Source organism: Sarcophilus harrisii, chromosome 3 (genome assembly GCF_902635505.1).
Source record: "Sarcophilus harrisii chromosome 3, mSarHar1.11, whole genome shotgun sequence".
NCBI classification, from domain to species: Eukaryota; Metazoa; Chordata; class Mammalia; order Dasyuromorphia; family Dasyuridae; genus Sarcophilus; species Sarcophilus harrisii.
Window position 1 is genome coordinate 416,310,000 of NC_045428.1, and position 21,505 is coordinate 416,331,504.

At 31.9% G+C, this 21,505-nt stretch overlaps 1 protein-coding gene across 35 annotated transcripts in view; it reads left to right on the forward strand.

Moving 5' to 3' along the window:
* BAZ2B (bromodomain adjacent to zinc finger domain 2B) overlaps nucleotides 1–21,505 on the forward strand; it is a 325,060-nt gene that overhangs the window by 186,424 nt on the left and 117,131 nt on the right. For 30 of the 35 annotated variants that reach the window (XM_031960628.1, XM_031960627.1, XM_031960595.1 and 27 more), the window contains one exon: nucleotides 16,187–16,375. The exons of 4 other annotated variants lie outside the window; for them this stretch is intronic. In XM_031960628.1, coding sequence (XP_031816488.1) covers nucleotides 16,187–16,375 — 189 coding nt within the window. Of the gene's footprint in view, nucleotides 1–2,536; nucleotides 3,987–16,186; nucleotides 16,376–21,505 lie in introns of those variants that run through there. One more of the 35 variants, XM_031960615.1, reaches the window with a different exon arrangement.

Sequence of the window (21,505 nt, forward strand, 5' to 3'; positions counted from 1 at the left end):
AGGGATCATTCTTAGATTTCAGGAAAACCCAGAGTGGATTTTTTTTTTAATTTCATGTTTTAACATAAAGAGTTTAAACTAATAATTACCAAATTTTCCACTGCTTTCCACTTTTGTAGATGCATGAGTGAAATGAATGAAAAAAGAATTTAAGAGCTTACTGGATACTAAGTACTTTTACTAAGCCCTGGGGATACAAACAGAAAAGCCAGAAAGTTCCTACTCTTAACATATTCACTTTTTCATCCAGGAGATAATACGTATAGGAAATTACAGTTGTTTTTAGAAGTATTCTTTGATAATGCAACCTTTTTTTCCTATGATTTTAACTGTGATATTGTCCACTGCTAAGACTGTAGTATGCAGGTCCTGAGACTTTTGCACAGTTTCTGGAAAGTATTGTGGGGAAAATGTGTTCTTTCATGATGGAGATAACAAATGTCAGTTTTTTAAAAATACACTAATTGTATTGTCACTCTGTTAGTTTGAGTAATACCTTTGAACTCAACAAAGCTTTTCAAAATTCTAGGAAAGGTATGTCCATTGCCTTTTCAAAACCATTTTGAGAAACTGATTTCATTTTCTTTCATCCATTCTCTTGGTAGATAGGATTTCTTAAGGTTGCAGGTTGCATTTCAATGATCGTCAACTTTGCTGCTTCAGGTTTTAGTGATTATTTAATTTATCTAATCTTATTTAATTTAATCTAGATTTGGGAATTAAATTATTCCTATTTTTCTTTTTTTTATAATGTGTTTCTATGGCTTAATAATAATGTTTAACATAATTTTCTGATACAGAAATTATTATTTCTGATGATTGTCCAATTGGTTTGCAATATATTGTTGTGTGATATGGATATGAGACATTGACAAAAGCTTTAAGAAGCTATTGCCTATAAATTCTTCCATATCTTTCTTGTTTGTTTGTTTTGTTTTTGTGGGGCATTTGGGGTTAAGTGACTTGCCCAGGTCACACAATTAGTAAATGAAAGTTTTGAGTTTATATTTGAACTCAGGTTTTCCTGCCTCCAAGGTTGGTGCTTTATTCACTGAGCCACCTAGCCACCCTATTACCTAATAATAAAAGTATTTGTGCATGTTCATAGATTGTCAACCTTAATAGTCTATACTACACTGAAACAATTTTAGGGAGTGAGGTATTGGTGTATTTGATTTGTTCTGGGGTTTCTTACCTTTTTTGATATTAAAACATGAGGCAGCACTACTCTTCACCATGTTAAGTTATTAATCATGGCAGTTTCGAACAGGGTCAATTTGTAACCTTATTGCATCTTTTCTGTACTTTAAAATTTTAAAGGCATTTTATCATACACAGCTCAATTTGCCTATGCTTCAGGAATCTTGTGAATTTTCTATTGATATCATAATTGTCTCAGGGCTCATAAAGTGCCCCATTACATATTACTCTGGCATCCCCCTACTTTGCCTCTATATGCATGATATTTTGGACTTTGATGAGATTATTATTGTTATCACAAGCACAATTATTATTACTTGAGCCCACCAGATGTGCCTTTTTTAAACTAAATTTTTGTTTTTATTGCAGCTGTGCTTTTGTAACCACATTGGTATCTTTAAATACCTCTCTTTTTTCTTCCCTAGAATCATTGGAAAATTTGTCAATAGATTCTCAGGTGCCTCCCATCTCTCTTGAGCCATTCTTTCCTTTTATCCTAGCAGACCTATTTTTTTAAACTTAAAAAGCACTTGCTAAAGTCTAGTCTGCATCAAACTATTTGTTTACTTCCCAGTGGGATCAGCTAGAGAGATTGACATCCTATACAATAATAAGCTTTTAGGTACTGTAGCTGGGGCTATCTTACTGTTTGATTACCATTCTTAAGTCTTCCAAAGAGGTGAGATTTAATGTGTCTTGACTATGAACTTTCACCATTGTAGGAAGCAATTTTAGAAAATGTATAATTTCATTTTATTGGGGGTATAAATTCATTAAATGCGGGGGCGGGGGAGACACAAGTTGGTTGTAATGTTGCAAAAAGGAAAAAAAGGAACATTGAAGTATTTAAAGGAAAATTCATAATGGAGAACAAAAGGAATTTTATAAGTAAATAGACAAAAAAAGGCAGCCTGGAAAGCAATATGTTGAGTATGATATATACTTTTTTAAATAGAGATTAAATAGAGATTTTAAATAGAGATTAAATAGAGTTACATGTGATCTATTTTCCTGTTCTATTTTGTATACAGAAATACCACCTTTTTGGATTTTTTTAAAGTGCAGAATTTAAAAGGGATTTTTTAAAAAGAAAACATAAGTTAATTTTATCCACTTAAAAAAACTAAGGGCTGTATTTGGAAATAGCTATTTGCCAGTGTCACAGTATTATAAGAAGACTAGTTCAAAGCTTTTCAGAAAGAGTAATATTAATGATTTCTGACATAAAAAGTAAAATAATTTTAATTTCAGTGTAAGGATAAAATTATTTTGCAACTATATACATATATATATATATATATATAAAGATGTAACTATTTTGCATCTTTTTTTGCTTTTAAATTTAAAAAAATTAATTTAAGTCTGAACCTGCACTTAGAAAAGGGAGGAGTACATCCAGTCATGGAGGCTCACAGTGTCACAGAAGTTAAAGATGAAATATCAAGTAATAAATAGTATTAGCTAGTAAAAAGACATTTTTTACTTTAGTGGAAGGTCTGTGAGGGTGAAGGGATGGTATTGATCCACAAAGTTTGGAGAAGGGTTTTTTTATTATTATTTGGAAGCATTTAAGCAAGAATATCTTGCAGTTCAAGAGGAAAATTTGAACTCAATTTTGGAGTCTTTTAGTGTTTCGTTCTATATTTTCATTTACTCTTGAGGTTTGAAAAAAATAAAGAGCACTGATAAGATTCACCCATTTATTTTATGTCATCAATGTATTTATTTTACATCATATTTATCAATCTCTACATGGACTCTTATTGGGTGAAAACTTATATTGGAAGTATTAAGGGAGGTTCTTTCCCAAAAGGCTAGTGGACAAGGGTTTGAGATAACTTACAGAGGTTTCAGAAGTACCCAAAATGATTTTCAACTGACTTTTTAGGTAAATCAGGAGACTTCTTACTCAGAGCAGCTTTTTGAAATAGGGGTGCAGATGGCTTAGTAATTAAAATCCCTATAAAGGTGTCTTATAAGTTTCTCCTTTTTTAATACACTGGGCCATCTCTGATACATAAAAGATATATTCTATTTTTTTTTCTAGTTTCTAGGATTCCAAGACAAATGATTGACTGAATAAGATGGATAGGAATAATTTTTCTTGACTTTTCTTAAGAGTTGTGGCATATATAGAAGAATAAGGAAGCCAAATGATTTCTTTACTTGAATGGAGCCTAAACTAGTTGGGAATGTAAGACAGAATTGTGAAATTATATAGATAAGTAAAATACAAAAGATGCTAAGGAATTCTTTTCTCAAATTGTTTGACCAGTGCCAAGGGAGAATATTTTTGATGTAGTTTTCAAGGTAGAACAATATTGCCTTTAATTTAAAGAGTAACACTTTTTCCTCTTATATTCTGATTTAGAAAGGAGTTGAGGTGTAGAGAACTTTCACAAGAGTTTCAATAATCAGTAGAAGAGGGCTTCAATTTACCCATAAAACTCCCCACTCATGTATATATTCTCTAGTAAACGATCTCCACTCTTACTTTTACAGAAGGTTATCACTCGCAAAAATAAACTCTAAATAACAAACACATCCTTATACACATGATCATCAAGAGTATAGAACTACAGGTACCAGATCTTACAGAAAATAGTGTAACAATTAAAATTTTGTTGACTTGGCTACATGGAATTATATGGAGACAAAGGATAATTGAATCCATGGGAATTGATGATCTCACCAAGAGAAAGAATGTGAAGGGAAGAGAATAAGGTCCATGACCCTCAAGATAGGAGCCAGATGATGATCCAGCAAAGGAGATTGGTAAAGGTCAGGTCGGTGGAACATCAGAGAGCATTGTTGTTACCAAAAGCAAGGGAGGAGAGAAAGTGGTCAATAGATTAAAAACTACAGGAAAGTCAAGTAGTATGAAATTCAAAATAAGGTGGTTTTTAAAATAAAAAAAAAAATTATTTTAAGGCAACATACCTGGCAACAGGACATGAAGATAGCCAGAGTTTGACAGCATTGTGGTAGGGCTGGACTATGATCAGTAAACTAAATACTGAATTAGAAGGGGCTAATTGTATTTTGCCACATTTAAGGAGAAGCTAGATCATGGCATGAGGATATCGGGCAAAGAACACAAGAATAGCCAGTAGCTGGTAAATAATGATTAGCCCAATACTCAAAATGGAAGCAGAATTGTTGGACTGAGTTGTGGTTTTAAGGCCAATCAGAGAATGGCATGAAAATAGTTGGGAGTAGCCAAAATGCATGTAAATCTAGTAATTGTTATTTCTCTTTAGTTAAAAATGTCTGGTTAATAGAACTTTATAAGTGAGAACAATAATTTCCAGAGTTGCTAAATTGCATCATAAATTAGCCAAATTTTCAGATTTGATATTTTATTTTTTCAAATACATTTAGAGGATAGCCTGACCCTATGAAAGTACATCTTATAGACATTTTATACAAATAAAAGTAAGCATTATCATTTGAAAAATGTATGCTTTTCTTTTATTAAAAAACAGTTTTTTGGAATCCCAGTCCATCTATAAGCTCAACAGATAAGCAATCATTTGAGTAACCTTTTTAAATTTAATTAAGATTTTCATAAGACCCTTCTCATAGGACCTAAAAATAATTTTATCTGGAATTCAAGAAGTCCATTTTAGATTCATTAACTTTTGTTCATTTTCTGTTAGCTTTTGATTCTCCAGAAAAATTCACATTTATAGGTATCAAGTCTGAGGCCATTGATAGGATTTTAGGCAATAACAGTAGCTTTGAGAGTTTGGGGACTGCCATCAGATTAGAACTAATGTTCCATCGCAGCTACAGCAATATGCTGTGTAAATCTTTTACTGACAGCCCATAGTCTTTATATTGCCTATATATAGATTCATGTATACGGTTTATTCAAAATAAAGCACAGTGTTTTTTGTGATTCAGTGTGACATAGTGGACAGAGATTTGGCCTCAGAACCAGATTTCTCTTACTGATGAAATCACAGATCCACTTTTCAGCTTTCATTTTTTTCCAGCACATTTAGAAGTTTATTTATCTATATTCTAAACTGTCTATGATGATGATTTTTGACAGTTATAGAATTATATTTAATATTAAATAATGTAAACAAATCCATATCCCTTAGAGAATATTGTAGATAATATTGTAAGAAATTGAACTTATCAGCAGCAAATACCTCCCCCTCCCCATTATAGTATTTCAAAGAATAGAGCTTTAACCCTTTGTCTGTGGTATCAGTAATGATTACTCTTGCACTTGGGAATAGTTTATATCCTTCTCACCTGTGGTTTCTCTGGTCAGAGTTTTGTTAACCAAGATTGACTTGTTTTTTAGATTACCAATAGAATCAGTGCTTGCATTCATTACAAGAATGGAATCGTGATATTGGTAACTTAAAAACCATTTACATTTTTTAACTTGGAGAAGTACTTCTGTAAGATTAAATAGAAATGTTTTTCATCCTAGAAATCATAACACTTTAAAGAACATATTGAAATTACCCTGTTAAATTTCTGCTCTTCCAACTTGTTTATACTGTTTCTTATTCTCTCATAATCATCTGACTTGTCTCTGTAAACCCTCCTCATAAAAGGAGGGTTTCCCTGTACAAGACAAGCAATTATTGGCTTAGATTTGGGGACCTTTCAGCTTTTGATTTTACCAGTCAAGTAGCTGATTTATGAAGAATATGTTATATTTTTAAGGATTTGCAAACATGATGTGTTGCCAGTGTCTGAGAGTTGGCTGCATTTTCAAGAATATGACTTGAAAATTAAGTGCTAGTCCCCATAACTACTGAGCATTCTTGATTTAATAGTGATGATCATGAGTCATTTCTCTTCTCATTCCTATATAGAAGAATCAGATGGCCTCTGAAAAATCTTTCTTATCCTTAAAAATAATATCAGTTGACCCTTATGTTCAATAGGAGACCCTAATTGTCTCTGTTTATTGGTCCAATTACTACGAAATTCTGCATTTCTATCTTATGCTTCGTTGACTTAAAAATAGGTCATGCAGGGGAAGGAAGGCCACAAGCTTTTATTAATGACCTACTATGTACTAAATTCTTTACAAATATTATCTCATTTCATCCTCAGAAGAATGATATTTTTATCCCTATTTTTAAGTTTAGAAAACTGGGACTAATAATGGTTATAAATAGCTTAACTAAATATGTGTGTGGGGCCAAATTTGAACTATAGTCTTCCTGACGGAAAGCCTAGCTATGTCTACCCTTCCTGGAAACCACCTCTGACTTGGGGGTATCAAGCAAGCCTGTTCCAAAGAGAATCTTTAGATTAATAAAGACCATTTTATTTTAACTGGGTTGTAAGGAGGATCCCCAGGAACCGGAGCTCCTGGAGTTGTGTTGTTCAGTCACTAATTCATTTCCAACCATGGCACATCAGATCCTTCTGTTCTTTACTCTTTCTCTTGAAGTCTGTTTAAGTTGATGTTCATTGTTCCATATTATGTCTCCATCTCATCCTCTGTCATTCCCTTTTGCTTTTAATCTTCCCCAATGGCATCAAGTTTTCTTTTCCAGTGAGCCCTGTCTTCTCAGTATTTAAGTTCAACTTCAGTACTTGACTTTCCAGTGAATAACCTGAATTAATTTAAGTGTTGAACTGATTTTCTCTCCTTGCTGACCAAGAAACTCTTAAGTCTTCTCTAACACTGCAGTTTTGAAAACACTGATTCTGTAGTCCTCAGCTTTTTTTATTGTGCAAGTATCACAACCATAAATTGCTACAGAAAAAGCCCATAGTTTTGACTATGTTTGCCTTTGTTAATAAAGTAGTGACTGCTTTGTAGACTACTGTCCAGATTTGCCATAGATTTCCTTCCAAGCAGTAAATGATTCCACCCATTTAAGAATTCCAAATATTTGTTCATTTACTAATGTAAGTTCAGTATTACTATAATAATGTACTATTTGTCCTGCTATTAATAGACCATGTAAATTGCCCTAAAAAAAAAACACCTGTGGTATATACTTCTAGTCATAACTACCTTAGTTTTAAGGTTTCACTAACAATAATTATAATAATAACATAACTTTTACTTATGAAGTACTTTAAGTTTTGTGAAGCACTTTTCTTTACAATTTTGTGTGATGGTGATTTACCAGTTATTCCTATTCTACAAATTATGGACCTGTGGCTCAAAAGTTAGAGCTTACCTCTACAGCTTACCTCTTTTATGTCTCGTATTCAATGCAGTACCTAACATGCTACACATTTCTAAATATGGTAAAATGTAGAAACTAGTAAGCAATATAAAACCAACATGGTTTACCTAATTTTTCTTCTAGAAAACTTTGTGTCTCTGATTTATTTTGGTTTTAAGATACATTTTTATTAAAAGTTTTATAAAATATAAAGCTCCCAAATTTGCTCTAACATTAAAACCACAGGGATATAAGGTACTATTAGGAAGAAATTGGCTTTGATACTTTTGACTAGGATCTTTTACTACTCCTTAATTCTCTAGAAAATCATTCAGCCAATCAGCATTTATAAAGTGTTTGCTGTGTGTGGCCTGTGCTAAAACCTTGACGTGAAAAAGCAAAAAGTACTCCCTGTTTTCAAGTTTAGTCTAGAGAGGAGACAGCATGGAAACATTTATGTACAAATAAGTTATATACACGGTAAGTTAGATAGAATCAGCAGAGAGAAGGCACTAGTATTAACAAAGCCTTACTGTAGAAGATGGGATTTTATTGGGTACTTGAAAGGAAGCTAGAAAGCCAGAGAGCTAAAATGAGGGAGGAAAAAGTTCTGGACATAGAGGACAGCCACTTATAGTGCTTTTGGGTGGGAGATGGAATGCCTTGTATGAATAATAGTCAAGAAGGCTAATGTCCCTGGATCACAGTGTATCTACTGTATTTCTTAAGTAAGATAATATGTTTTAAGTTTTGTTAAAATTTTAAACTTGAAGTATTTTCAGTATCACTTTAATTTGTAGCCATTGTATTATTATCTCTAGTTATTATACAAATATTAAATTATTCCTATGATCTTAATTTGCATATACTATCATTCTAATGATTTCCTACACTTTTTAGCTTGCTAAATACTCTAGGCAAATGTTACAGTGTTATGTAATTATTATGCATACAGTTTGAAAGTACTTGAGATTAATGTTTAGAAGACATATTGCAACAAGCTTATGTAAAGTTGCAAAGTTGGGTTTTGTTTTCTTTTTTTTAGTTTACTACATGAGGAAAAGCAATACACATGAATTTCTGTCATAATAAGCAGTCTTAGATTTTCTAAAAGTGATTTTTTTTTTTTAAAAAGCATCACTGGTACCCAAATACTTGCATGTTCTGGGAAATTTTTTTTTTATTATTTTGGATTTTTCTTGGTTGATAAAGGACTTTGTTCATTAATGCTTTATATTTAAGGTATTAGATGAGTATTTATTCTTTTTAGTTCTTGTAAAAGCCTTATTATATTGCAGCTTGAAATTCATTAATATTAATAAAGGCATTTGCAGTTATCCTTTCTTGTTACTAATACACCAGTACTATAGAAATGGAAGCTGGTCTTTTGGGTAATGCTTTGAATCATTTATCTATATATTGTTTAGTATAATTTAAAAAGCTTTGCTCAAAATATTCACTTTTTATATTGTAATTCAAGAATCCTACATAGTGAAGCTTTATGTTATTTTACATTATGCAAAATGTGCAAACCAGTATGCTAAATTTAAATAGAATTGAAACTAAAACAAAAACAAATTGTATTAATAGTAGTGAACCGTATTTGGATGTTAGTATCTCTTGAAAAGGAAATATTGTCTCCCTAAAATAGTTTTGATTTGTATTGAGGTTGTTGTCTTGCTAATTATTACTTTTAACAATTGGTGGAAAGTTTAAATCTTAATTTCTACCATCGTAAAAAAAATAAAAAAAGAATTTGCGATTTAAAGTAATTTGAAGTTAGGTCAATTAAGCATTTAATGAAAATTCTACTTCCCTCTCAAGCCTTTTTATATTGTGCCTCTCATTAAATTCACACAATTTTTATTTGTAGACATTCATCTAAATTACTGGTAGTATATTTTTGAGGAAAGGTTGTTACAGGGAATTATTTTTCCCATAACAGAATGATACTGCTACTCTTGTCTCCATAAGAAATACTTAGTCTTTTTATTTAGGATAAGGTCTTTACTTGAGCAATTACTCTGCAATGCAGAACTTCTTGTAGATAGTAGACTTCTTAAGCCTTTTAGTTTATGAAAGTTAAGAATATAGGCTCTGATAAGAAAACACAAGTTGCTATGGTTGTTTTAAAATCTGGATAAAATGGCCTCCTTGCATCCTCCTTAAAACACTATGGCCCTGGTCTCATAGGACTGTATATTCAGAGCTCTCCTCTACCCCATTCTACAAATAAGAAAATGAGGTTAAGTGTAATGTGGCAGAGGCAGGATTTAGACTGATGTCTTTTGATCCCATATCAAATATTCTTTCCACTGTGCCATGCTGATTTTTAAAAATTATTTAGACGCAAAAAAATTTTTTAGTAACTCTAATGCTATTAAATTGTCAGCAAAAAAAAAAAAAAAAAAAAAAAAAAAAGGTATTGGAGTATCAATAAAGGAGTAAGACAATTTGTCCATTTTAGCTTTTAAAATATCACAATGCAGGAATAAGTGAAACTGAAAAATTACTATTTTAATATTATAGCAAGTAGTAAGTTTTGAATAATCTCTGCTGACTGTAAATAGTTTATTAAAAGGTCTGTTGACCCTGATTGATGAAATTGGAATGAAATTTAAGATATTTTAAATATTCTAAATTGCTAAATAAATTGCTTTCCCATCGAATTTTTTTCAGGTCTTTTCAGAATATATGAATAAATCAACATTTGAAAAAAATTTGCTGGACATAATTTCATTTTGACCTTGTGTTATCAGAAGGATGCAAATTAATCTAAAACAATTTACTTATAGCTTCTACTCAGAAAGATATTGTTCACTTTTGGAAGACTATTTAGTGATGATTAAATAAAAGAGTAAAACTTTATCATATGTCATTCAAAAAAGCATCACTGAATAGTGGATAGAACATTGAAATCAGAATCAAAGAACTGGGTGGGTTCCAATCCATTTCTGATGGTACGAAGTTGGTTGATTCATACGTTCTCCCAACCTGTTTCCCCATCTGTATTATGGCAATGAAAATATCTTCCCTGCCCTTCCTGAGAAGTTGTTGTGAAGCATTCCAATTATGTTTCCATATGTTTTGTTTTTCCCACTGCAAAAAGTTATATGTCTTAATCTGTACCCTGAGTCTAAGATACCTCTGTCAATTAGTGGGGAGCATATTCATTATGAGACCTTTATAATGATGGCCAGTAATTGATGAGATTTCCTAAGTCTTGAAAATTGTCTTTACATTTTTGTCATGTATAAATTGTGCCCTTCGTTCTCACTTCTGAATCATTTCATACATGTTTTTCCAGGTTTCTATGAAACCATTCCTTCCATGATTTCTAATGTTTCTAATATTCAGTTACATGTAGGTGCCATAGCTTTTTCAGCCATTCCTCATTTGATGAATACATCTTCAGTTTCCAATTCCTTGCAACCATATAAAGTTCCCATAAGTATTAGTACATGTTTTCCTTTCTTTGGTCTCCTTGAGTCATCAATCTAGTAGTGTTATCACCGAGTCAAAAGTTATATGCTTTTCAGAGTGCATAATTCCAATTTCCAGATTAACTGGACCTCTCCTTTTCTCCATCTTCCTTTGTCTCTGTTTTCTCTCTCTTTCTCTCACCTGTCTATTGAATTCAACTGTCTTATATTTTCTACTATTGTCCATCTCCATATCAGACTCAAAATGTCCTAAAACTTGCCATTTAAATTGGCCCATTTACTCAGTTACCCAATATTTTAAACTCAGAGCTATTCTTAACTATTCCTTTTTCCTTACTAACCCTGTCATATCTAATCAGTTGTGAAGTTTACTCCATTCTACAGCCACAGTGTGTCTATTATGCATTCATTCCCCTTTCTACAATCTCAATCCCCACCCAACTTCAGGACCTCATTATCACTCACCTGGACTATTGTAATAGCCTCATTATTGTTCTTCTGACTCCTAGTACTTTTGTTCTCCAAATGATCATCTATGCAATAACCAAAATAGTCTTCCTAATGATTAAGTCTGATAATGACATTCCCTTATTTAAAAAACCCTTTATTGGCTTCCTGTTGGCTCTAGGGGAAAAAAAAAAAGTCTCAGTTAATAAGAGCAACTTCCAACAAGAAAATAGCTATCATCCAGTTAGAAAATAGCAATAGCTGGTCTTTATGCTGCACTGTAAGATTTGCAAAATGCTTTATGAATATTATCTCATATTTTTGTGGGTCATAATAACCCTGTGAGAAAAGTATTATTATCTCCTCTTCTTTTTTTTTTTAAACACTTGGTGAAACTTAAGGAGATAGAAGTTAAGTGGCTTATCCAGGATCACACTATAAATAAGTATGTGAGACCATACATGAACTCAGGTCTCCTGACTACAAGCTCATACCCTATCTAGTGCCTTCCCTCTGCTGACTATTTCCTATTTGTCCTAATGTATATCTTGCTTTGTATGTATTTGTTTGCATGTTGTCTCTCCCATTAGATTGTGAGCTTCTTGAAAGTAGGAACTGTCTTTTGCCACTTTTTTCGTACAATGCTTGGAACTACTAAGCATAGTAGATGCTTAGTAAATAATGATTGGCTATCCCAGTGGGCCAACTAGCTACTTCTTAAGAAGTTTTTTGAAGGTCTTCTACAACCTGGCAATTATTTCATGTTGCTCTCTTTCATGTGTTCTACATTCTTGCCAAACTGGAATGCTAGTTTATTGCTAGTGGCAGCGTTATACAGGGAAAAGAGCTCTGCATTTGGCATCAGAGGAACTGGCTTCAAATGCTACATCTGTGCCGTAGAATCCTGTGGGACCAGTCATTTAACTGGCTAATTATTTAACTTCCCTAGGCATCAGGTTACTCATCTGAAAAATGAGGGGGTATCAAGCTGGCTAGAATACAAGATCCTTTTTAGATCTCAATCTCTCTATCCCAGTGATCTTGCAAAATTTCATCTCTTACCTCAGAGTATAACAAATGCCTAGAATGTATTTCCACACAAGTTGTACTTTATCTTAAACTTGCCCCTTATCTTAAACTGTACTTTTCCAGCTCAAGTTGTACTTTATCTTAAACTTGCCCCAGTCATCCAGTTGTAAATGTATTCTCCTTTCTGTCCTGGATCTCTATCTCTATTTCTTTCTCTCCTCCTTCCCCTTCTTTTTCTCTCCCCCTTCCCTCCAGTTTATTTTGGATTTACTTAAGATGCATTTGCCTAGTAGCAAATAAGCTCTTCAAGGCAGAGATTTTCATTTTTGTCTTGGTATCTCTAGTACTATATACTGTTTCTTGCATTTAGAATGCCCCCTCTTTTGTAGATTTGAAAACTGTTAAATGGAAAGAAGTATACATAAATTCTTTGATTTACAAAATAAAAATGTTAAAAAAATTTTTGAAAATTATTTTGATTCCAGAATGATTCAAAAATTTTCTATTAAAATCAGAAGATGTTTCCTTAATTGTTACCTCATCAGAAACTGAAGTAACAGAAGCATAGATGAATTTAAGTAGTCCTTTTATCCTATCTTGAAGTTCTAATATGTAAAAATTTCATAGATTTCTTGTAAAAATCATTGTTGAAAAAAAACAATTTTTCTTTCATTTGAGTGTGATCCTGGCTTAAAGAAGCTAACTACAGTTTTGCACTATTATAAAATAAGAATTATATTTGGGGACTTAGCATGCTTGTGATTTGAGTTTAAAAGATAATAAACTTGACATTTGATCTAGGAAGTGTTGTCTTCCTGAAGACATAATTATATTTTCTGATTGATTGAAATCTTAAACGCATTGTGTTTTGGTTTCAATGTTTATTGAATTTAACATATATGTGCAACAATTAATGGGGTTATTTATTCCCAGAATTTGATTTGTATTCAGAATCTGTAATCTAGTCCTAAATAATGCTAGCTATTGCATAGATCTATGCACAGTCTGCAGAAGGACCTTCTTAAAGGATTTCCCAACAAATAGAGTAGCATTTTTTTATAGAACCCTGGGAATAATTATATATTTAAAATAAAATAAAAAAATAAAAAAAAATAAAATAAAATGTCTGATATACATACTTTATGAGATTAAATCCTGGTGCTGACTGGAATAAAAAACTCTCACATTGAATTAGTTCACCTTAGTGTAGGGGCAAGTTATTCTCCCCTAGATAAACCTTCACTAATTCCATCAGGGGAGAAAGAATGACCTAAGTGAATGGTTCTTGGCTTTTAATTAAAAAATTTCAAGTGGACTAATTACAAGAGGACTAATAAGTCCTCTTGATTATTCCTTAAAATGCTAGAAATCAGGCAAGAAACTAAGCAACTCTTTTTCTTCAAATTCTCTATATTTTTATTAATTTGAGATCAATCAACAGCAGCTCATACCATTATTTTTAGTAAAAGAATATTTAAGATGATATACAAAAAATATGAAGTCATTTTAGAAATAGGAAGTAGATAGTAGGCAAGTTAACAATTTTTATAGTATTGATTTAGATTTATAACAACAGTAATAAATTGTCCATTATATGTGTATGATATTTGATACTTAAAAAAAAGTTTTCACATTATATCTCATCTAGGTTCTGGGCTTGCTCTCCCAACCCACACTCTTGACTAAAATGTCAGGTCCTCAGAACCAGGACTATTGCTCCCATTAGAATTCTATGGATATAGAAAATGGATATTAGAAGTGTCTTCTCTGCTACTAGTCCTCTCACACCCAATCTTTTATATTCTCTGTATCATCTCTATATAATCATCCAGTGATCAATTGACAATATCCTCAGTATCATCTAATAGCTTTAATGTCAACCAATGTTTTGCTCAATATCAACTATCATCAATATGATTTTGGAAAGGAGTACAACTCAGACCTATCTATACCATCTAAATAAGTAAGTCATGGTAGTAGCAGAGGTAAAGTCACATATTTTATTTCTCTGTCTCCAGGCCCTTGGGTTTCTGAACCCCTGAAGCTATGTTCTAGAACTTTCAAATTTAGGATTATATTTCTCTCCAGGAGGCTGCCCATGTGGCTTCATTACAAAAATGTTGAGAGAGATTCTTTGCCAATTTCTCACTACCATTTTTGGTTACTAAGGGAGAGGTGAGATAGTTGCCTTCTCCCAAGTCTGATTAATTATTCTGCAGACAGGGAATAGGGCAAAACAATTGTAGAATTTGTGTGTCTATTTTTTAGGAGTGGTATAATAAAAGGAGGCTGTGATCAGGGATGTCCTGGTCAATATTTAACCTTTCCAAAAACAGGCTTTCCAAAAAATAACCCAAAACACCCAAACCATGTACATATGACACATTTTTAAGTTTAAGGTTTATAACTAACATTTTTACCTCACTTTTTTCAGTCTAGACAATCAATAAAATAAACAAGCCTTAATTTGTAATATTTGATGATTTCTGAGGTGCAAATGTACATATTGATATTTAAAAATTGACTCTCATAAGTCAGTTGACCCTCATCTCTAATATATCTCTAGTTGTTACTCAAAACATCCTGATCCAACTAAATTGTATAGCCAATATATATCCACAATGTTCAAGCCCATTAATGTATTCCTAATTGTTGACACTTATACATGCCCCTTAAAGAGACAGTGGATATGTCTATCCTCTCCATATTTCTGAATAAAATCTCATCTCCCTATAAATTTAAATAAGTTGTCATCCTGATTATGAAAAACAAGTAGATGGAGGTGAAGCAAAGAGAAGCTAATTCTTAAATTATTTAAAATTTTAATGGTGTCATACTCTTTTATAGCTGCATAATTGTATTTAAAGCACATGATTAGATTTTGCTGATTTAACTTGATTCAGCCTGGTACAATGGGAAAATCATTAATTCTTCTATCAGAGGAACTGGGTTCCAATCCCTTTGGTGCTTATTTCCTCTTATGTTGGGGAAATTGCCCAATCTTCGTTTGCTTAAATTTCTTTTCTAAAATGAAGAAATTGAGCCACTAGATCTCTGTGGTCCCTTCACAGTCTAGATCTTTGATTTATAATCCTTAAAACTAGGAGAAAATTAGGAGAATTTTGGTACTCCATGGAACCGGATAGCTAGATCCTAAAGTATTGTTTCCTAAATCCAGTATCAAGTTCAAATCCTTGTTTCTATGAGGCATTTTTCATAACCTCTGGAATTGTTAGGAACTTTTTGCCCCTTTCTTCAATATGTCAGAACCAAGTTGTAAACACTTCATATTCTAAAGATGGAAACAAGACTTGCCTCACTTCTTCTCAACACTCAGCTTTTTTTGTACTGCCAAGAAATGGCCATGTGATGATCATGAGATCATGAGATCTCTTAGATCCTTTGAACCGTTGATGAGGAGGTTGGGGCCTCTGACTATGGATTTGCGAATTAGGAATTAATACCATTGTGTCACCACTTTTCAAGTCTGGTTCAGCATATTCCAATCTAATTCCTTTGAAAGCATAACTTTGAGTTTTTTCTTTATGAAAAAAAATTTAATGCTCTAAAATAATTTTTTTTCATGAGAAAACAAGTTTTAAATATATTCAGGCAACTGAATTTCATTAGCAAGAACTATTTTTCCAAATTAAACATCATCTTAGGTCTCACAACACCAAGATAAGGGAAATTGTACCATTTATTTTTATTCTTTTTAGGATATTATTTCATGTGTTTAGAAACACTTTGTTTTCTCTACTGTTTTAATAATTGAAATGCAATAGAAAAATGTCAACTATATTTTGGAAACAGTAAAATCATAACCTTCATCCAAACATGAGGGTTGAAATCACATAAACAACATCTGTTTTGATAGTACAATTTTAAGTGTTTTTTTTTCCCCCTCAGGACATTTATTCAGAGCAGCTGGGGATCAACCGTTTAACCTGTCCACAGTGTCGAGTGCCTTCCCAATGGTCAGCCACCCAGTCTTTGGTCTACATACAGCCAGCTCAGGGCATTCAGAATTTGGTGGTTTGGGGACACTTGGTACCCCTACAGCCTTAGCAGCACATCCCCAACTAGCACCTTTTCCAGGTAAACATCTGTTACAAAGAATATTCAACTAAAGAAGGAACAATTGAAATGTCCTAGTCCTAGTAGACACTTGATTTATATTTATTTTTTATCAAGAAGACAAAGAATAGATTAACACTTGGTGCACTGGGGGGAAAAGTGTCTATTTTGTGGCAGTAAACAATATGTAGAATATGCCTGATTCCTGTCATATTCAGGAGCAGGGAACAGACCCCTTCAGTGGCTACTGAAGTGGTTAAAACTATAGAAATACACAGTTATACTAAAAGACTGGGAATAAGCCAAACTGACATAGGTTATATGCTCTTTTTTGTTTGTTTCTCACTTTAAAATACACCATTTAAAAATTATGGATTTTTTTCTAAATGCTTTTAGGTGGAAGCTAAAGCCCAATTCTGATAATGTATATATTTCTCTTTGGGGCACTTTCTTATGCTTAGGAAAGAAGATTATTTGCCTCTTGGGTCTATTCTAGCTCAAAAAATCTCTATTCTGATTAGATTTTTTCTGAGATTGGCTTGATTGAATCTATACATCTCTTCACCTGTTTTGGTTGCATGTGTATTATTCCAAAATGCTTAACAAAATTTCATTGCAGGAATGCAATGTTATCCCAGATTGGAGAGCTGTTATTTCTTTTAATATACTTGTGTTTTTCTTTTTTATCCTTTCAAATCCCAACCATATTATTCTAATGAACACATAAACTCCCTGGGCTTTAGTTTCCTCATTTACCAAATGAGGTTAGACTGGGTGCCCTCTGAGTTTCCTTTCCATTCTATATCTGTGATCCTATGATTTAATCAAATTTTTTACTAGGTATGAGTTGGATTTTTGTGTGCACAAGATGGTCTGAATTTATTCTAACTCCTTCAATATTTGTTCTCACATGGTTGATTTGTAAATTGTCAACTGTTTAATTTTAAGAAAGTAGTACCTCGCTCAAGACAGACATGAAGGACTTGAAATGTGTGTTTCCTATTCTTTTCTTTCATGAATGAGATTGTTTTAAAAAAATCACTTTATAAAATTGGAATTAGTAAAAGTTAAGATCTGCCAATAAATAACACTACATTTTCTTTATAAGACTTATAAGGAGGTAGTAGTTAAAATACTTGAAATCTTAAATTTGTCATTTGACTGATTAATGGCCCAGTGTTCTTTCTGGGCATTATATCAGCATGTCCAAACTTTGCTATTTACTCTGTACTATTAAAATCATAGACTGTTTAGTAGATTTGCCTTGCTTTTATGATTCTAATCAAGTAGTTCTTGAGCATAATTTCAAGACGTTTCTGGAATAGTATCTATCATCACTTTTTAGACTGTGTCAAATTAAAAATTTGTAGTAGTGATCTGAAATAAAAAAGATAAGACTGCTGTAAGAAATTAAGATTTCACACATTCAAGAAAATTTAATAGATGAGGGCTTCAAGTGGACTTTTTTCTAATGTGCTCCATTTTAGTGATTTGGTTTGCTTTTCTTTGGGGGAAGGATATAACCCATAGATTTGGGGGGAAGAACCAATTCCAAGCTTCAGTAGGAATTATTTGATTAAATAACTATTTCATTTCTTGGTGTGTTAGATTTTATTCTGTTCTCAAACTTTGGGTTTCAAAAGGTTTTGCTTCATGGTTAAAATGGATATACAGTGAATTCTCTGAAATTTTATATTACCTAAATCAGATAAGTTTTTACTACCAAAGTTAATGATGAAATTATACTGATGCTACCCATGAATATAGTTTCAAATCTATTAGCAATTTAATTCTTGAAATATTTATTTTATGCAGTTATTATTAGATTATTTTGTGATAGGTTAAAAGTCCCTTTGCTTTCCCCATTTGATATTAAAATCTCAATAAAGTGATTGATTTGAATATATTTCATTTTCTATATAACTAAGGAAATTTTCCATGGATCTCTGTAGTGATTTGTTTGTTTTTTAATTTGAATGTTAGTATGGGTTAGGTAATGAGGGCTTTGCTATCAGTTAAAACAAATTTTCATTATCAAATTGTATGAGCTTAAATCAAAACATTGTATATATTCCTTTGTTTTTACCTATTTCTAATTTGCATAATACATCAACATTTTCATATGCCAAGTTTTCATTATTATTATTCCTTTGACTTTTCTTATTTTGAAATTTCTTGAATCCTACTAGAAATTCCAAATTTGACACAAAATCATGACAGTGGTGTTGGTGGTGGGGATGATGATGATGATATATATATTTTGAGAGTGGTTTTTAATGTTTTGTATTTAAACTAGTCACTAAATGATTTCTGTAAAGTTAATTCTTCCTCATCAGCTGTTTTGTGGCTAATTTTTATACATAATTCATAGTCTAATATAATTTATTAAAAACGACCTCTTACAATTGAGAAAGGAGAGGAGCAGAAGTAAAAATACTTAATTCAAGATTATTTCATAGAGACAGTTAGCTTATAAAATATACTTACCATATCTGCATCTAAAGAACTCTTAAAGTGACCTTATCCATGAGATGTTGAATCTGGCTATGCTGAGAGACAAGTACATAGTAATACTGCATTTAGAATATACTCTTAATTTGCAAAGCATTTTAAAGATGGCTATCAGAAGACTGTGAGCAATATCATCTCCCAAAAAGCCAAAAGCAGTTTAAAAAAATGAGCCTGCAGAGAAATTGTGAGGTTCAGCTGAGCCAGATTATCTTATGAACTTAATAATTGAAACCAAAAAGAATATCATAAGGAAACTCAGAATGGGAAAGAAAGATCCACAACTTTCCGTTCTTTTTAGCAACTTCTTTTCATGGACAACCACAGCTGCCATTTGTATTCTGTGACCTTAGTAGTACTAAGTAAAGAAATATCTCTTAAGAAAACTAAGTCAAAAGACACAAGGAAATTTAGCTAAATAGAAAAGGAACCTGTATTAGAGGTGGCATGACATTAAAGACTCACAGGGATCAATATTGAGAATATTTCAAATGAAGGGGAAATGCCAAACTAATAGAGAAGGTGATAGACAATGCTTTTACCAAAAATAAAAACAAAACAAAAATAAAATGGAAAAATCAGCACCAGGTACTTTAAGATTAGACTCAAAATATCCAATTAGAAATTAGTATTCCTAAGAAGCATGTTATTCAATTTCCAATTTATAAACAAAAAGATTCTATCAATTTAAAAACAATTGGCACCCATTTATTTACTTTCTCATCTTAAATACATTTAAAACCACTTTATACCACAAGCATCTGTGTTGAAAATATGAAAATAGAGCAATAGATTTTATCCCGAGGACCACATCTTTATGATTATACACCTGACTGAGAAATAGAAAGAAAATAAAACTTCTCTATGTTAATTGTTGATTTTGAAAAAGCTTTTAACTCAGTTGGACAAAATGCAGCCCTGAAAGTTCTCTTAAAACAAAGTATATCACATATATTTGTTAAAATGCAAGATCCTTTGATAAATAAAACTAATATATATATATATATAATTCAGTGAGCTCTTGAATATTGATATAAAGTTGAGATGTAAAACTGACATGTGCTCACCTAAATGGATCTCCTGTGTCACAGATGTTCTCTGTTGAATCTAAACAAAAAAAGGATTACTTATTGACTGCAAGCTTGTCCAAGTGCTCCTATTCTCTGATAATGGTTTTGATTGCTTAGTACAAAGCTACCTTATTGAAATACACAGCAGTGCAAGAGATGTTTTATCATCCTCAATAGAGAGTAAAAGTATATTTAAAATACATATTGCCAAGATTGTGTCAAGAAATCAGATGGGCAATGTCTGTCTACCTATTCACCTACCTATATATCATTGACAGGCACTGCATTTGAATAATGAACTGTGTTCACAATTGAGTAGGAAGAGGAGAGCTGGATGAATCACATATGGGAAATTGTGTCAGGTTTCCATTGATTCCAAATGTTGCATCACTGGAAAAGCCTCTCTATTTAACATCAATATTCTCATAATGTAAATGATTACAATTCATCAAATACTACAATCTGAGAAGGATCAAAATTATAAGTAATCCAAGAAAGAGTGCAAAGATAAATGATGGGCATAACTGTATTAATATTGTCATTAATGGACATGTACAAATGAGCTGACTGAAGAGATTCATGTAGTAGATATAACAGACTATGAGCCAGAGTACTACTACTTGGAATTTGGAAATTCAGTTGCCACTTGTTAGCCATGGGAAAATTGTTTAATGTCTTTAGCCCTCATTGTCTTCCATTTAAATTATATTACGTAATAATATAATATATTCTTCCATTGGATTATGTGGTTGGATTAGATGTCCTTCGAGGATGCTTCCAGCTCTAAAATTATCATCTTATTTTTCTATTTTTGCTAATCCCTGATGATATAAAAATAACTAAAGGAAAGTCTGAGGCATTTTATATAAAACCTCTATGAAAGGTTTATGGAAAAAGAATAGCAAAGAATACAAATGTGTAAGGGGCTTGAAATTTTCATTAATGAAGAAAGTAATTGCAATGATTAATAATAAATTTGGTTTCCATATCTATATCCTGCTGATTATTTATTATTGTCATTTAGAGAGACATTTTTTCTATAATATGATGGGGGAGAGTTATACTCAATTCAGCCTTATTAAAAAAGTCCTCTCAAAGTGGTGATTGAAATTAATAGCTTAACTTTTATAACTTTTCTGATTCTTAAAATTAAAAAACACAGGTAAACCTTGGTTTCTTTTCATATATCCATAGGAATACTCTATGCCTAGAATTTTGGACAAAAATTCTGGTAGAACATATATTTCATCAATATTTTTTAATGTTGTTATATGCTTCAACAATTTCCATAGCTTACTAACAATGGAGAGATAACTATTTTGCTTGCAGTATTAGGTTTTGATTTTATTTTGATAGATTATCTAAACAAGAAGAAAATATATTTTCAAGAAGATTTTGGACAGAGATTTTTTTATCACAGAAAAATAGAATTTCAGGGTTCTAACTAATACTTGAAAAACAGTGACATAAATGACATAAATGAATAGTTATCTAGTCTCTAAAGACATGAAAGATCTTTAATAAGAGGGGGACTCATTGAGAGACATCCCAATTTTGCTTTTATATAATCTTT